Source organism: Pelodiscus sinensis, chromosome 1, assembly GCF_049634645.1.
Source record: "Pelodiscus sinensis isolate JC-2024 chromosome 1, ASM4963464v1, whole genome shotgun sequence".
In the NCBI taxonomy this organism is placed as follows: domain Eukaryota; kingdom Metazoa; phylum Chordata; order Testudines; family Trionychidae; genus Pelodiscus; species Pelodiscus sinensis.
In genome coordinates, this window is record NC_134711.1 from 317,201,830 (window position 1) to 317,219,979 (window position 18,150).

An 18,150-nucleotide genomic window follows, 5' to 3' on the forward strand; every position below is an offset into this window, starting at 1 on the left:
GCACATGCTCATACCAAAATTTATTCCACACAGCGGCAGCACAGGGATAAATTCAGGGTCACAAATATATCTGCAGTATACGCTGTCTGTCATTGGATAAACAAAGCTTTAACCACCTGGCCTTTCTCTTCATTTCCAGTGGGAATGTTTGTTCTTCCCGTTTCTCATTGGAGCATTCTGCCTTTCTTTGGTCTTTCTGTACATGTGGGGGGAAGCAAAGAATGACTACATTAACTTTGACTGGTAAGTACTGCATTATCCCTCCTTCTCCAGCCACGTGAAATTAGGTTGTGAGCCTGGAGAGAGAGGAGGAATCATGAGGTTAGGCAGCATGGTCTAATGGACTCAGCATCGGGAGAGCCAGAGGTCTCCTCTCAGCTCTGGTGACAACCAGCAGTGTGAAGCTAAATACTGTCATTTTGGACATGGCCCAGAGGCTGTAAGGGGAACTGAGAACATTCAGCATGTCATAGGAGCTGCCCAGCATGTTAGTTCCTTAACCAATTGGGGATGGTGCCTTTTTTAATTGTAAACGGGTTTATTCTTGCTTATTCTCATCAGACTGAGAGGGATAGGCCAGGTCTACACCGAAGGAGAAATTCGACTTGATACACGCAACTCCGGCTATGAGAATAGCGTACCTGGAGTTGACGTACTTTAAACTGAATATCTGTGGCATTCCCATTGCAGGAGGTTGATGGGAGAAATTCTCCAGTCAACTTCCCGTACTTCTCATGACCCTGTGGAGTACTGGGGCTGACGGGAGTGCCATCAGCGTTAGATTTAGTGAGTCCTTGCTAGATCCACTAAATCAAACCCTGGAAGATTGGTCTCCCGAGTGTCAATCTCCGGATAGATATAGACAGGCCAATAATACACACAGGGCACTTACGGGATGTCGAGGGCTGAGTTTTATTCAGAGAATGTCACAAGGGTGCTGCCTGTTGACATGCTCATGACAGTCTCCTGGTCTGAATAAGCTCTGAAGCAGAACAGCAAGGTTTTTACAGAAAATGTAGTCCAAGGCCAAGGCTCTGGTGTTCGTTCCCATGAGGAACTATTATCCCTGCTTTATAACAGGAAGTATCCTCACGTTGTTAGATGGAAAAGCTTATTTAAATATTAAGACTAAGTATCTGGATATGAAAATTTCAAAGTCAGGCTCTTAAATCCATAATAAGGCACCTAAATTAAAGAGGCTTGATTTTCACCAGTGCTGAGCATCTCAGCTTTGGGTGGCTATAAGTGTGAATATGTATTTAGGACCTGACTTTAGGCCCCTGCAGGTGAAAATTTTGGCCCTAAACTACTTGTGTAGTGAAAGACAACACCCACAAAAATCAAAATGAGATGTCAACAAAGCAAGTACTTTGGTCTCTCTTCCTTTCCTGTGCTCATTCATTACCTCTCCTCCTCACTTTCACACTTTCTTCCTTTTCTTTCCTCCCTTCTTCCACCTTCCCTCTTCACGCCACAACTCAGTAAGGCTTTGGCTCCCCAAGTATTTTATTATACTTACCTGGCTTCAAAAGTGAGTGGAGGGCTAGGATTCTCCCACTGTATATTGCCATTATCCATAATACAGTTGTCACTGGAGCCCATAACCCAGAACAAGGCCCCGTTGTGTTTGATGCTCTACACACACAGAGTGAGAGACAGCCTGTTATCCAAAGAGTTCACAGTCTAAACAGACAATACCGATGGGTGGGAGAAAGGAAGGATTGCTGTCCCCATTTTGAAGATGGGAACACTGAGGTAAAGTGGTTTACCCTAGATCACATGGAAAGTGTACTGCAAAGCCAGGAACTTAAACCAGATCTGAGACTTAACCACAATCACATCCTTCCTCTCCGATACAAAAATGTTTGTTACTCAAGCATCACAATTGTTTTGGGTACACACAACTTGCCTGCCTCTCTGTTATGCTTATAAGAAGCACACAAGATCTTTTTAGGGGAAAAAGGCAATATAAGATGTTTATCGAGAATACAATAATAAAGCAGCTAGCATATGCATGTGCTCGCTCTCTCTCACTCTGTCTGTCTGTCTGTCTGTCTGTCTCTCCTGCCAATGTTGTTATAGTTACCAGTCTGTTGTTTTTATCAGCCTGCTGGCCAGGTAGGCTGAAGGAGGGAGGAGCAGGGCTCTATCCGTCCAGACAGATGCTCCAAGATCTTGGCAGGATAACACTCAAAAACTAGCAAAGCAGCCCCTTTTTATGGTAAAACAAAAAACAGGACTATGTAGCACTTTAAAGATTAACAAGATGGTTTATTAGGTGATAAGCTTTCGTGGGCCAGACCCACTTCCTCAGATCAAATAGTGGAAGAAAATTGTCACAATCATATATACCTAAGGATACAATTAAAAAAATGAACACATATGAAAAGGACAAATCAAATTTCAGACCAGAAGGGGGATGGGGGGGGAGGTAAATGTCTGTGAGTTAATGATATTAGAGGTGATAATTGGGGAAACTATCTTTGTAATGGGTAAGATAATTAATGTATTTGTTTAAACGTAGGCGTAAAGTGTCGAATTTAAGCATGAATGACCCTGGTACCTTCCCTTGCAACAAACCCCATTGCCAGCTTTGTCCACATATTCACTCTGCTGATACCATTATTGGACCTAACCAAGTGAGTTATAAGATCAAGAACAGATATTCTTGCGCATCCAGAAATATAATTTATGCTATCATGTGCCAAAAGTGTCCGTTTGCTATGTACATTGGACAAACGTCTCAGACACTTCACCAAAGGATCAATGCCCACAAAACAGATATTAGACAGGATCACAAAAGAAAAAACAGTTTCTTGCCATTTCAACCAGAAAGGACATTTTCTCAACGACTTGATTACCTGCATCCTGCTTCAAAGACCTTGTAAGACTACACTTGAAAGAGAATCCTCTGAACTGTCATTCATGCTTAAATTCAATACTTTGCGCCTACGTTTAAACAAAGACATCAATTATCTTACCCATTACAAAGATAGTTTCCCCATTTATCACCTCTAATATCATTAGCTCACAGACATTTACCTTTTCCCCCCCCCTTCCCATCCCCTTTCTGTTCTGAAATTTGATTTGTCCTTTTCATGTGTTCATTTTTTTAATTGTATCCTTTGGTATATATGGTTGTGACAATTTTCTTCCACTATTTGATCTGAGAAAGTGGGTCTGGCCCACAAAAGCTCATCACCTAATAAACCATCTTGTTAGTCGCTAGTCTTTAAAGTGCTACGTAGTCCTGTTTTTTGTTTCGGCTACACCAGACTAACGCGGCTACATTTCTATCACCTTTTTATGGTAGTTTTCCTTTACTGAGATCAGTAAGTTTTGCACTGTAATGCTGTAATCAATCACCATTTGACAAGCACTCATTTTCTTAAGTTGTTCTTCCCCTATCTTAACTATCTTGTTCAGATTGATTGCCTTATCTTTTAGTGTCATCCATCTGCCCTTCATCCACATCTTGCTAGGGGTTACAGCAATCTCCTGACACCTTCACATTTGTCCTCAGCTCCTCTCTAGAACTTCTGTTTCTGGTGATGGCCTTCTCACTTATCTTCTAACACACATTCCTCATTCTGCACTCACAAACACAAAAATTACAGTCGCTTATGTAAAAACAGCTCTAGTACAAAAATCATCCTTACACTCTTAAATTAAAAAGAAAACAATCCTAACAGTGATTGAAAGAGTGACACTAGTGACAAATAGACCCTTTAACATTAATAACAAACACAAACAGTGTTTAATGCATTGTTACAAACAATACTAGGCTGTTCCTTTCTGCAAGTTAGAAAGGATGGTTGGTAAGGTACATTGAGGCACATTACATTGCTTGAATCTACATTTTAGCTACATGGATACATGTGTACAGAAGGGGATGGGAAGATTAAATTAAATGAATGAAAATGCTGTTTGGTTTATCCCTGTTCCTTTTCTTGGATTTTTTTCGGTTTCATCTAAAAAGGTCAAACTGAGAAGGCAACTTTGTTTCTGTCAAAGAGCTTGACTGCTGAATACAGCAGAGCAGAAGGATTATCATAGCCAATCAGAGTTGAGAGATTTGTGTGTTCACAGCATGGATATTGAGAAATAATCAGCCGATGACTATGCAAATCCTTGAACTCTGAAATATGCATGAAGTGACAATGCAAATTAGACCCCCAGAACCAAGCAGAGTTCAGTGAATTGCACAATTGGGGAAAACCCTGTAACATTGTTAGAGTATTTATTTGGGTCAGTGATTGTCTGTGCAGTATTCCTCTCCTAATCTCAATCTGGGTATTTATAGCACATGTGGTTCAGCATTTTGGTCTCTGGGTGCTTTTTGAGTTCTGACAGGAAATAAAACACTCCTGTGCCTTTCTCCACCTAGCCCCAAATTGGTGCATTTTTGGTTGCTTAAGGAGTGGGAATGGAGCAATTCATTGTGGAAAGGCTAAGTCTAGCCCAGCAGAGAGGGACATGTTCATGGGCCAGATGCAAAGAAAGCTGAATTCTGGTATTTTGTTGGGCATTGTCTTAAAAAACTAGTGCTAGAAACCACAAGGGTGAAAGCATGGAAATGCAAGTGACACATAGTCCTCATCTCTAAGGCGAACAGATTGTGAGACGTTGGCTAGTAAAGTAATGTCAGGATGAAATGGGGTGCAGGTGTGTCAGGGAAGCAAGATGGTATTCCAAATGAGGTCATTTAGATATGATATTGTACGGCCTGTCAGGAGAAACACTTTGCTGGATCAATACAAATACTCTCAGGATCAGAAACTTTATCTGAGCGATGCTCTTGGGCCAGTACTCGCAAATACAATTTATCCCTACCTTATCCTTCAGGATACCTTATTCCTTCAGGAGAGGCATGTAGAGGGATGGAAGGGAATTTATTGCTTGCATTTATATAAATAAAAAAAGAGTAGTCCTGTAGCACCTTAGGCTATATCTACACAGCAGCGTTATTTCAGAATAACTGACATTATTTCAAAATAACAAAGTGCGCACCTACACAGCAAGCCGTTATTTCAAAATAATTTGGAGGTGGAGGACTTCTTACTCTGACTCCTAATTTCATGAGGAGTGAAGGGAAGTCAAAAGAAGAATGTTCTTCCTTCCACTTCCTGCTATGCAGACAGCACCAAAAGCCAAATTAAGCTATTTTGACTTCAGCTACGCAATTGAAGTAGCTGAAGTTGCGTATCTCAATTCGACTTTTTCCCTGCAGTATAGATATACCCTTAGAGACTAACAAAAGTGTGTGTGTGTCTATATATATATATATATACTATACGTGTGTGTGTGTGTGTGTGTGTGTGTGTGTGTGTGTCTATTATGAACTTTCATGGGCACAACCCACTTCTTCTCATCCGAAGTAGATTGTGCCTATGAAAGCTCATGATACTATATATATATATCATATATAACAAATATATATGTATTTGTTAGTTTCTAGACAAATACATTTCTCATTTGAAGAAGTGAGTTGTGCCCACAAAAGCTCATGATACTATCTACATGTTTTGTTAATCTTTAAGGTGCTATAGGACTACTTGTGTTCCCTTTTTTTAAGGTTACAGACTAACAGGGCTGCCCCTCTGAGACATTTATTTAATTGTAACTTAATAGTTTCAGACAGTTTAAAAGATTTTATTGCTTTTTAGGTACCACTATGGAAATGTAGGCCACTGGTTTCTTTGGTCTGTGTTTCTTCTGATTGTAGCTGCTGTCTTGTTTACGTATGTCACGCTGTTACTGGTGAGTAACATTATCTTTAAACAGTGCTGTTGCCTGACAGCTAGTTATGGACCAAGCAAGCAGTGTTTGCATCTACATTTAGTCTCAAGCAAAGTCTGGGTTTGACAGCACAAAAATATTAAAAACAAAGGGACATTGGTTAGTATGCGGAAACTATTATTATCCATACTACTTTGCTTGTCTCTCTTTCCTGGCAGGCCTTCTAGTTAGAAACATGCTCTGCCCCGGCCCTTCCCGGTTTCCTGCTACAGATTTAAACAAAAAGGGTGCACACCCTCACAAACAGATCTCCTGAAAATTATGCCCACAACTGCAAAAAACACTTGGGATCTTACTTTTTAAAAATCTCACAAGATCCTAACTGATCTCCTGAGACCGTCCCAACTACCCCCATAGGTAGACATAGTGCAAAAGGCACTGGTCTTTTGTGATTTCAACTATTTATAATGACAGAACTGTTATGAGAACAGATGGTGGTATCCTGAAATATCTCCCACCCTCCCAAAAAAGAAAGCAAAAAACTAACAACAAAACACACTCAGAAAATGACCATCTTCTAGATCCAGAACCAAAATGTAAGAAACCAGTTCAGTTCTGGATACCCGAGTCTGAATTCACACACCCACACAACACACTGAAATTCTAGGGGTCTGGGTCTGTGTTACATCTTGGACTCATTTATGCCATTAGTAATCTACATGATCTGTTTTTTGCATTCTCATGTTGTCCCTCTCATGTAATACTTGAGGGTATGTCTACACTGCAAAACTATTTCAAAATAACTAGCCCTATTCCGAGATAACTTAGTCCGCATCTACACAGCAGGCAGTTATTCAAAATAGTTTCAAAATACTGTCAAGCTGGAGGACTTCTTACTCTGATTCCTGTAACCCTCTCATTGTAGGAGAAATAAGGGAAGTCAGAGGAAGAGTGTGCTCTAGTTCGAAATAAGTGCTGTGGAGATGCTCCCTATTTTGAAATAAGCTATGCAATTGACACAGTTCAATTTGCGTAACTTATTTCAAGTTAAGCCCTGCAGTGTAGACGTTAGACTGTTAGCTGTTCAGGACAGGGAGCATACTTTGTTCTGTGTTTGTACAGTACCTTCCACAATGAGGTCCCGAGTCACAATTGGCCCTGGCTACTACTGTAGTACAAATAAATAATAACATTTTGTTCTAACATTCTAAATAAAAAAAGGCAACAAAGGATGGATGGGCTAGGCTAGGCTATTCATCTGGGGCTTAAAAAAAATCCAGGATCAATTCCCTGCTTTGCCACAAATGTCCTGTGTAACCTTGGTTGAGTCACTTAGTCTCAGTTTCCCACTTTAATAAGAGCATTGCCCTACCACACAGGGGACAAATGCATTGAAGACTTGGAGGTGGCCAAATACCAGGGTGATGAAAGCTACAAGGATACCTAAGATGTTTCTCTGTAGCTGGTCAGGTTGCCAATTAGACAGAAGCAGCTTTGGACTGTATTGCTTTGCAAAATGCTCAGTGAAGCTGCAGAATTTTTCTAATGGTAGGTGCCCTAATTAATGCGGTCTAATTTAATTTAATGATATTGCTCCATGCAGCTTTTTTTTTAATTAATGGAGAGATTGCCTATCTCCTAGAACTGGAAGGGACCTTGAAAGGTCATGAGTCTAGCCCCCTGCCTTCACAGCAGGACCAAGTACCATCCCTGACAAATTTTTTGCCCCAAATCCTTAAATGGCCTCTGCAAGGATTGAACTCACAACCCTGGGTTTAGCAGGCCTATTTGAAATCACGGGAAGGTGGGCAGGCAAAGCCCGCCCACATTCTAAAAGCCCCTTCCCAACCTTATGGGAGGGACACTGAACCCATGTTCAACTGAATCCGCAGGACAAAAAATGACAACAGGGTCAAGGAGTGCGGGTCACAGGTTTAAAATAAGGGAGCCGGATGGGGACACCGAGTAGAGAACCACGGACAGCGCCCACTGCTCCTCAAAGCTGTCAATGGAGCCAGTGGACGCCGCCCAGAGGAACTCTGCCCGGATTCGTGACACGAGGGAAGAGCGGAAATAGGCCCCACAGTCGCAGAGAACTCCCTCGTCTAACATCCTCCTCCTGCTATTATAGATGGCAGCTTTCGCTAAGGCCAGGAGGAGGTTGACGAGGAGGTCTCGCGACTTTGTGGGGCCACGGATTGGGTGTGCGTAAATGAAAAGGTGAGGGGAAAAGTGCAGCCAGAACCTCAATAAGAGGTTCTGGAGGAGCCGGAATAGGAGCTGCAACCTGGCGCATTCAAGGTAGGCGTGCGCCAGGTTCTCCCTCACGCCGCAAAAGGGGCAGGTATCTGGGATAAATATATGGAGATATACCAATCTCACAGAGCTAGAAGGGGCCTTGAGAGGTCATGGAGTCCAGTCCCCTGTCCTCATGGCAGGATCAAGTACCATCCCTGACAGATCTGCCCCAGATCCCTAAATGGCCCCTTCAAGGATTGAACTCACAAGCTTGAGTTTAGCAGGCCAATGCTCAAACCACTGAGCTATCCCAAAGCCGCAAGTCTGGTCTACACAGGTTCTGTACCAGTGTAACTATGTTGGTTAGGTGAGTGATGTGTTTTTAGTAATAGAGTTACCTCTCTACAACTCCTAATATGGGCACAGTTAGATTGGCTTAGGTCTGGTCCATACTTAAAGATTAGGCACGTGGCCCTGGGCTGTGAAAAATGTTGCACTGTGAACACCATAGTTTGGTCAAACTAACCCCTACTGTAGATGTCGGTAGGTAAAGAGAAGGATTCTTGTGTTTATTTATCTGTCGGCTCTTGGATGGGAAACCCCCCTTTTGTGTGTGTTACAACACTTCAGTGGCTCAGCTGCTGTGCTGTTGCTGGGCCTCTGTAGTGTAGACAGGGTGAAATATAATACCTCTACCAATATGGTTGTGTGGGCAAAAGCCCTAGTGAAGATGCAGTTATACCAGCAAAAAGTCCTGCTGTCAGTATAGCTTGCTCTGTTTATGGACCTATTGGAAGCATCACTACAAAATGGGGGTTGCTGGTACAGCTCTATTCATCAGTGGTAGTCAGGTGTGTCCTTGATGCAGTTTTGTTTATGTACAAAGTCCTGTGTCATTGAACACAGAGGGAATCAAATAGCAGAAAAATGGTCCTTTTGCTCACAGCTCCTAGAGCACTCTGTTAGCCCATACGCCTCACCCAAAAACCTTTCCCCTTATTTCTCCCAGTGTCAGCATATTTCTTTACTCAATGCAGAGTCAACCTGTGGAACTCCTTGCCAGGGAATGTTGTAAAGTCCAAGATCAAAACAGGGTTTAAAAAAAGAGCTAGATAAATTCATGTAGGATAGATTCATCAATGGCTATAAGCCAGGATAGATAGGAATGGTGTCCCTAGCCTCTGTTTGTCAGAGGCTGGGAATGGGAGACAGGGGATGGATCACTTGATTGCCTCTTCTTTCATTTCCTCTGGGGCACCTAGCATTGACCACTGTTGGAAGACAGGATACTAGGCTAGATGGACCTTTGGTCTGACCTATTGTGGCCATTCTTATGAACCTTTGGATAGTAGGTAAGGTCCAGCCCTCCTACGGTGCAGCCATAAAAGCTATGCATCTAGCTGGCACAGTATTCCCCCAGCACATGCCCCGCATAGAACAGCTTATGGGTGTATTATGCAAGTCATCTTGCAAGTTCTGGTGCAGGGGGATGTGCACAGGGTAAGAAGGGGATGTTCTTGAGCATCTTGGGACTGCTGTGGCCTAAGAAATGTCTCCATTCTGCCTACATGATGCCTGGGGCGAGTAGGTGGCATAAAGGCAGCCTGGTCTCCTCTCCTGCTGGGCTCTGTTCTGTGCTCCACTGCCTGAAAGTCCAGCATAGAATCTTCCACCTTCAGGCTCTATCCTGCAATAAAGGGTGACTATAGAGTTGGCTTTGAGCCACAGTCAGGGGTTTTGACCGGGTTTTAGACTGGCTGATATGAATGTCTCACATCAAAACCTATTCTTCCTTTGGGTTTCTATCATGCAGTTAGAGGTGCCTGCTGTCTGAAAAGACGTGCGTTTGTGTGGCAGAATATTGCTACCCGTTTTTGGCCCAAGTGATGAATCAATATTTGTGGCCTTGGGAGTGTTTCCATTAGGAGGAGAAGCATGTCAGTCCAGATGCAGTTTTTGTGGTGTTGTCAAGGATGTACACAAAGTCTTGTTTCCCCAAACGTAGTAAGAATCAAATAGCAGACTGTTTCTTTGCTCATAATTTCGAGTCCCTTTCCAGCTAGCACTCGGCCCGCCAAGAGGCTCTGAGATTTTGCCCACAAGAATGCTTTCTGGCTATCTGCTCCTTGTGTGGCGATGGCGTGCCTGCCTCTCTTCACAGACACACACACCAGTGGTGTCTTCAAGTCATCATTGTCAAGTCCAAGTCGAGTCTCAAGTTACTACAGTTCAAGTTTCAAGTCGAGTCTTGAGTCTCTAAAGTCACTTTTGAGTCAAGTCCCAAGTCGAGTCTCAAGTCTTAATTTAAAAAATGTCAAGTCGCTTTTGTACAAACCATCAATATCAGCATTTTCAGACAATTTTTTTCACCAAGTCGATTTAACAAAATTAGCAAGTCTCAAGTCAAGTCTCAAGTCACAAACAATGAACCCGAGTCGAGTCTCAAGTCGAGACACCTAGGCGACTTAAGCTGGACTCGAGTTGAAGTCGTGGGACTCGAGTTGTCAACTCTGACACACACAGATACACAAACACTGTTCCCTCAAACAATATCCAGCATCCTGCATTTCAGCACCCAGTCAAAGCCCTTCTTCCTCACAGATCAGACTCCAGAGCAGCCACATTTATTGCCTGTATTTTGGGTGGTAGTTCCTATTCTTTCAGCTTTCTATGGCAAAAAGAAACTTAACTGCTTGGGAGGTTAGCTGCTGTTATGTTCGCTAGTTTCAACCAGTTTTCACCCAGTCCCAGCTCAGTTGCATATTACTTAAATTTCTTCCCCCTGGAAACTGATTGATTGTATTCCTTCAAAGCATTGCACGGATAATGGGCCTCTAACCATCCTGGGGTTAAGCAATAAGACATAAGTTCAGTGAAAAGAAAAGTTCCATCATCCTTATTTCTTAGAACTGGCGGCATAGGATATAGATGGTCCCTCCTGGTGCAATAATATCAGCTTTGGAAAGTTTCATTTCAAGTGACTTTGTTGTGCAATATAATTCTACATCTGCCTTCAAAACCCTGCAGGCAGAAGTCATGTTAGAATGTGATGGTTTCCATTTGATTTCACAGGTGCTAGCTGTGTGCTTGCTATCAGAAAGTCAGCAGTTGGACCTGCACTGGAGTCACAAGGTGGGATATTTGAGTCATCTCCATAACTCTGTATCCTCACTTTACAATTAAGGTCAATTATGGGAAAGTTCCCTATAGAGTATCATAGAATCATAGAACCATAGAGCTGGAAGAGACCTCAGAAGGGCATCAAGTCCAGCCCCCTGCTCTAGGCAGGACCAATCCCAACTAAATCAACCCAGCCAGGGCTTTGTAAAACAGATGTTCAGTATAATGCAAGGGTGGGCGGTAAAAAAAATGCAGTGGTTCACCAGGGTTAGTCCCTGGTGAGTGGCCACCATTATGTTTACCTGTGTCTCTGCAGGTATCTGGCGATTGCAGCTCTTATTGGCTGTGGATCGCCATTTGCAGCCAATGGGAGTGGTGGGAAGCAGCATAGACCGGGAACCACGTCCTGCTGCTCACATTGTCCATGAATGGCGATCCGCTGCAAACAGGAGCTGTGATCGTTCAGTACCTGTAGAGGCACAGGTAAATATAACAGTGGGGGCGTACTCGAGACTAACCCTGGTGAACCAGATCCGGCTGAAAGCTGGAGTTTGCCTACCCCCGGTCTAACATGACTATTCTCTTCAAGGTTAAGGAATAAAAAAAATGGAAAGCCTTCAGGAGAGAGCACAATGTAGGCATCTCCTTTGTAACTGGCTGCTGCAACTCCGCAAACAAAACAGCCAACGTCTCTACAGACAGGAAGTGAGAAATAGTGCTCATATGTCCAATCGGTTTCTCTGTCCCAGCCCGCTGTGTTCGGCTCCCCTCAGGAAATCTCCAGGGCTACCCTGAGGCCCATCAATAGGATGGTTGAGGTGACTGCTGTGGGGCCCCCACAAACCACGAGGCCTGGGGTGGCCACCCTGAACTGTCCTATGGATCCACATTTGTGGACTCAGTGTTTCCAAGCCCATGCTTAAGCATCCACACTGCTTTGTAAACCTGGCTTTACAATAATAGGACTTGGGGTCTGAGAGCCATACTAACGTCTATGCTACATTATTCAGACCTTTTGACTCTGATCCAGAGCTGGCCTGAGCCATTCTTGCACCCTGGGTGTGCGGTGCATATGCGACCCCGGCCCGGCAGCAATGCACGGCGCCCCTTACAATCGGGTACCCTGGGCTAGCTTGGGCCGGCTCTGCTCTGATCTAGCACTTGAGCTTGACAGAGAAGCTCTGACTTGGACCTTTCCTACCCCAGCTAGGTATTAGGACCTGAATGCTTGCTGAGCAGAGTCAGAAAGATTTCTGTGTGGATGGTAGGTGGCTGTTTGGGCTCAAACCCAAGTCTTAGCTCAGATTTACAAAGTAGCGTAGACCTAACTTAATTCAATTAGGTCAATTGAAGTGGTGATGTTCATGAAGATCACAGTTGCATAGAAAATACTCTCTGCCTGTGGAATCCAAGCCATCTTTATAACCCACCATGAAAGAGTAGTCAAGGGTAATACACACAGAAATATGAACTGCAATTGCCGTACAGTAATTCTGAAGCACTATCTATTTGTCTCCCCAGATTGGGACTCTTGTTGTATTGGCCTTCTCCATAGCTGGCATCACGGTATTTTCTAAACTGTGGAAAGTTCGATGGAAAGTCGTCCGTCTGTCATTTCAGGTAAGAATGCAGATGTGCTACATAAAAAAAAAAAGAGCCCGTGTTAACAACAGCCTTAACAGGAAATATATGGAAAACATGGAAACAGCTGATTTTTTTTTCTGTCAGAGATGTGATTCATCAACATTTTCCATAAAATCTCAGTGTTGATGACACTTCTTATTTTTTTTCTGATTTAGAGGAATGGGGATGAAACATTTTGGTTCATTTCCGAATGTCAATCAGAAACTTCATTTTTCATTTTGAAATGCTGAATTGTTTCAATCAAAAATATGAAAAAATGGTTTCCATGTTTCCAATTCAAATCCTTTCACATTTTTCATTGTGCAAAATGTTTATATTTCTACTTTCTGTTCTGATTTGGAATGGAAACTAATTCTGAAATGTCAACATTTCCTGTGAGAGGAAAACAGTGTTTGCCAGCCAGTCCTAAAAAATATCTTCCCTGAAGCCCTGAGCTCCGGCAGCCTCCCCACTTGGTGTTCCATATTGGGCATAGGGAAATATGGTCACCCTAGCCAAAACCACCATATTTTTGTCAGATTTCCATGCCACTTTTGCATCTTTGAGTGCTTGTTTAACCTTTACAGTCAAATTGATTAGAATTGTATATCAGTCCTTCAAAAACAGTAATCTGGTAAATCGGTTATTTTGGGTTAGTAAAGCATGAAGAATAATCCCAGGCTTGAAGCTGAAACAAACAAAAATAGAAACACAACTGGAAATACTGTGAACCTAAACTCTCTGATCTGAGCTAATGTGCTTTATTTAAATAAACAGGAGTAAATAAATACATTATTAATTTGTGGAACTGGCTGCTGAAGAATATTAGTGAGGTTAATAAAGTAGTCTAGCAAGATTGGGAAAATGATTTGATACATGCAGAAGTAATCAGCTGCTGCAGTTATATTAGTACAATGGTAGTACAGTTTGATATTAAACATTATCATTCAAGTGAGTCACCATGCAATTAGTGGTCTGATTTCCATAACTGGGGACGTTTGTAATGTAGTATTGGAACTGATGCTCGCTGGAATGGCCTGGTGGTCTGGTGGAAGACAGTCAGGTACTGCGGTGATGGGGGCCATATAAGAACCAAATCAGAGAGAAGGATCTGAGTTCAGATGCTGCGCTCAGCCCCTGGGGAAAAGGAGTTCCTTGCATAGCTATCCTGCATCCTCTGGGGCTCACTCAGGAGCAAGTTTGACGGACGCTTGAGGAACGCATCAGTAAACTTCAGCTGACCTGCCCTGGGGATAAAGAAAATGTAGGGGAGAGGGACTTGCTTATGGATCCTGAGAAGTTCTCAAAGGGCCCAAGCTGGGTGTAAGATTGGGGGAAAACTGCCTGTACTACTAGCAGTATTGACTCTGTACAGCGCACTAACTCAACCATGTCAGTATTGTAGTTAAAAACTACAGGGTAAAAGGAAAGCTGCTTGTTTCCATGGATCGGCTTTTCACAGCAATTCTCCTGTCTCCTTTCCAGGTCACAGCTCCCTATCTCCACGTAGGTGCCATAGCAGCCATGGTCCTACTGTCTTGGCCTGTGGCTTTGCATGCCTTCCGAATGAATAGAAAAGGTACCGTGGCTCTGCTTTGTGCTCTGCAGGTGCAGCCTCCCCCTGGAACCTCTGTGCTCTGCTTTGTGTCAAGGGGAGAGCTGGGGAATATAGGCCCAGACTTTCAAAAATAGGGAACAGTTTTCAGTGCCTCAGTTTTTGGGTGCCTTGAGACCTCTTAAAACAGCCAGATTGTCAGCATGCAGGTTCACAGCCCCTGAACGCTTACATCAGCCTATCCGTATACTCAGGGTCACAGAAGGGACTCTTCCAGCTAGCCCACTTAATACCCCACAGCTTGGCTGCCCAGTGAGGCTGTCTCCTTTGCTTGCTCGAGGTTATGAAAAAGAACTTTGATCCGAGGGAGAAAGCAAATGGCAAGGAGTCCAGTCCCTCGCCAGTCTGCTCTGCCAACACTGTGTCCTTGCTACATGGAGCTTCTAAACCACTTAAGGCACCAAGCCAGGTGGATCGCTCAGAGTCCCACTGATTCTATTGCAGCCCCAAACTGTGGAGGGGACGGGGCATTGCTATAACAGGGCTTAATGGGAGGGATTGTTATGGGGGCCTTTTGTTGCAACATCAGCAACTCTTCATTCTGTCCAAATACACAATAGCAGCAGAGAACAGGGCCTGGCTCACCTCTTCTGCCCCCTTTATTCAGGCTGAGAGGTCAGTTCTGACCGTGGCCAGGTCAGATTTATGGCAGCCCTGATGCCAGGTACGACAGCTCTGCTTGCTCACCTCTCCCCTTCTCTAGGGATTGCCTAGGGAGGTCTTACTGAACCAACTTTTAGTGCTTTTGGTGTCCACTGTATGAAACAAATAGATTGTGTTATTGTGGGCCTGGAAGGGTCTGTAACCTCTTGCGGGGAAGGCGTGTCACATGTGAGACCTGGGGCTTCAAACAGCTATCCTGGCTGTGCCAGACAAGAGTGGGCCTTTGGAACAAAATAGGTCAAGTGATTTTTCTTACCTACGGGAGAGGTGAGTACAAATCTCCCTTAGCCTCCCTTGTGAACCGCGCCCTTAGCCTTTTGAAGCAGTGAGCCATTGGCTGCTAATCACCTGTTACCTGTTGCCAGGCTCCATCCCCAAGCTTTCTAAAGGAGAGAGCAAACTATTCCCCAGGGTGCAGCTTCTGAGCCAGGGCTGCTCTCAGCTTGGAACCTTGAAACAATCCTATGTGGGCTTTGAAAGGCAGACTCCTGCCAGGGCCCAAGGCTGGAGTTAGTCATCTCTGCTCAGCTTATTAATAAGGCTCTGTGTCTGGCGCGGAGGTCCCAGAAGTCATGGATTCTGTGACATCCGCTGCTCTGCAGCCAGTCTCGCTGGCACTCCCAAAGTGGCCTCGGGGCTAGCCATGCTGGCCACTGTTCCGGCAGCCCCGGGCAACTGAGCAGCGGCCCTGGGGGCAGTGGGAGAGGCAGGGGATGGGTGGCCCAGAGCAGCTGCTGGCTTCGGTCACCCCAGGCAACTGGTGCTGCTGGTTCCTGGCCTCCTCTTTCAGAGCAGCAACCCCTGCCCCCAGACAAGACAGGTCACAGGCCATGAATTTTTGTTTCTTGTCCTGGATCTGTCCATGACTTTTCTTAAAAGCACCCATGACTCAATTGCAGCCTTACTTCTGAGCCTGTGTGTTGGTTCTTTTACTGGTTGCAATGTTTGCTCTGCAGTGCTTTCTCCTATCAGCGCTTGTTTGTAAAGCACCGGGAAGTAACTCACTGGTGATTACAGCTGCTCCTGGCCTCTGAAGAGAGAGACGAGTTCTGACACTGGCCTGTTTATGCAGGCTGGCCTGCTGAATAGCACTCGTAGGTAGGGAACCATGCAGCCTGCAAACCCCACGTTGGGAGAGAGATACAGTCTCCACCCAAGAGAGGTCGTGGCTGAGGAGCTGAAGAGCGGGTGCTGTTGGTCAGCTTTGGAGGGGGAATACTTGTGTGGCTGCCCTGAACAGCAACATTCATGGCAGCCCTAGTGCCGGGAGTGGCGGCTGAGATAAACCATTTCTCACACATCTCCCCTTCTCCAGGGACGCGCACATACTGGCCCCCTTAAAACATGCTTCCTCTTCAAAGCCTGCGAGCAAGTCAGACAAACCTGAGCTAGTGGTGTCCAGCATGTCTAATCTGCGCTGTCCCCAGATGATAGGGGCTGGGCTGTGTCTCTAGCTTGGACAGATGGCACTGAACACGTAATAGGCTCTCAGCAAATAACAGCCTCCCTGTTTCTTGTGGCCTGAGGAGAAACTTGCTTATTACATAAGAAATACCATGACCGACATAAGTGAACAAACTGCTCTGTTAGAAATTGGGTCATCCCGTCTGTCCCCAGTGTCTCATACTTATGATGCTGTAATATTTGCAACCTTCCCCTCTGTACCCCTCTTAATACACAAAGGAATAATTGCATCTTTGAATTTTAAAACCTGCAGCTACAATGCTTTCTCTCTCTGCCATGGGTTTCCTCATTGTGACAAGCATTAAGGTCATAATTGCCCCTTTGTTTTGCAAATCTGCCATGCCTGAGAGGGTTTAGCACAAGCCCGGATGTTCTCTGGCCCATACAGACATGGGGCCTGAGGGGAAAAGCTGCCAATCCCCTTCCCTGTCTGGCTCCTGCTTGCAACCCTATCCCAAGCCAGTGCTTCTGAAAGCCTGTCCAATTACTCCACATCATGGAAGGGGCTTTTAGAAGAACCCACCTGAAATGGAACAAGTGAGTGTAGCCCTTAGTATGGCTTGATGAGCTTGCGAGCTAATTATTTCCCCCCTACTGGAATGTTCCAAGGATTGATGTGCTGCTCAGAGAAGTTTTATCTGGTGGGAAGGCAGGCCCGAGTGCGAGGAACTCCCGAGTATGAACTCTAGCTCTGGCACTATCTCCTCCTCTCTGGCGCGCCTTCCCCATCTGCAAAACAGTTACGCTTATTTGCCCTCTTTGCCAGTGCTGTTGTGAGCATTAATGAGCTAATGCAAACAAAGATGTTGAACATTCTCACTGGCTCCCTGATCTTTGCGGCTTTCATTTGTGCTGTTCAGAGACACAGCCATGTCTCTAGGGTATGAATTTGTATCTGAAGTGCAGCGCACAGTCTCACTGGGCAGCATGAAGGGGAAGGGGACGCTCTCCAAGGTGCTGTAACAGGAAGCTTGGCCCATCTGCAAAAACTTCTCAGGCTACGTCTAGACTACAGCCAGCGAGCCACTTTTTTGAAAGAAAGCACCCAGGCAGTCTGGATGTTCTCTTTCAAAAAAGCACAGTTTGCATTACATAGAGCCTTTTTTTCGAAAGAGCACTTTTAAAAAAAGGCATTCTTCCTCGTAAAATGAAGTTTTCTGTGGTCAAAAAACCTGCCATGTTCTTTGGATTTACTTTAGAAAGAACATGGCTGCAGTCGAGACACAGGGGAAGTTTTTTCAAAAAAAGGCCACAGCTCTCTAGGTAAAAATGAATCCTGCTGTGGAAAACCATCATTAGAAAGCTGAATGACAAGGGACGCATTTCCCCCACGCCCTCAGGATGCACAGATAAAGTGGCACAGAGAAAGGTTCTCATGGCATCATCCTGCTTTTGAGTGTAAATGCCTCCTACCACATCATCTGCCTAATACTAAATACTATTTCAGCGTTACCCACAAACAGCATCAACCCACTCAGGGTCTATCCTATGACGCTGGGTAAATCCTAGTCCTTCCACAGTTGCAGGGAGGGGAAACTGAGGCATGGACTGTAATTTCCTCAAGGTTGCACAGCAAGTTAAGACACAAACCAAGCATTTGACCCAGCAGTGCTGAATCCCAATTATCTACTCTGACGACTAGACAGACTGGCACAGGGCTTAGTTTGGAGAGCTGCATGAGGCACAGA

General features: G+C 44.6%; 1 protein-coding gene across 7 annotated transcripts in view; it reads left to right on the top strand.

The window, feature by feature from the left end:
• The window catches only part of GDPD4 (glycerophosphodiester phosphodiesterase domain containing 4), a 60,241-nt gene that overhangs the window by 22,504 nt on the left and 19,587 nt on the right, over positions 1-18,150 (top strand). For all 7 annotated transcript variants that reach the window (XM_025189119.2, XM_006131929.3, XM_025189122.2 and 4 more), the window contains 5 exons: positions 140-243; positions 5,667-5,760; positions 11,050-11,109; positions 12,619-12,717; positions 14,206-14,299. In XM_025189119.2, the coding sequence (XP_025044904.2) occupies positions 140-243; positions 5,667-5,760; positions 11,050-11,109; positions 12,619-12,717; positions 14,206-14,299 (451 nt within the window). The remainder of the gene's footprint in view (positions 1-139; positions 244-5,666; positions 5,761-11,049; positions 11,110-12,618; positions 12,718-14,205; positions 14,300-18,150) is intronic.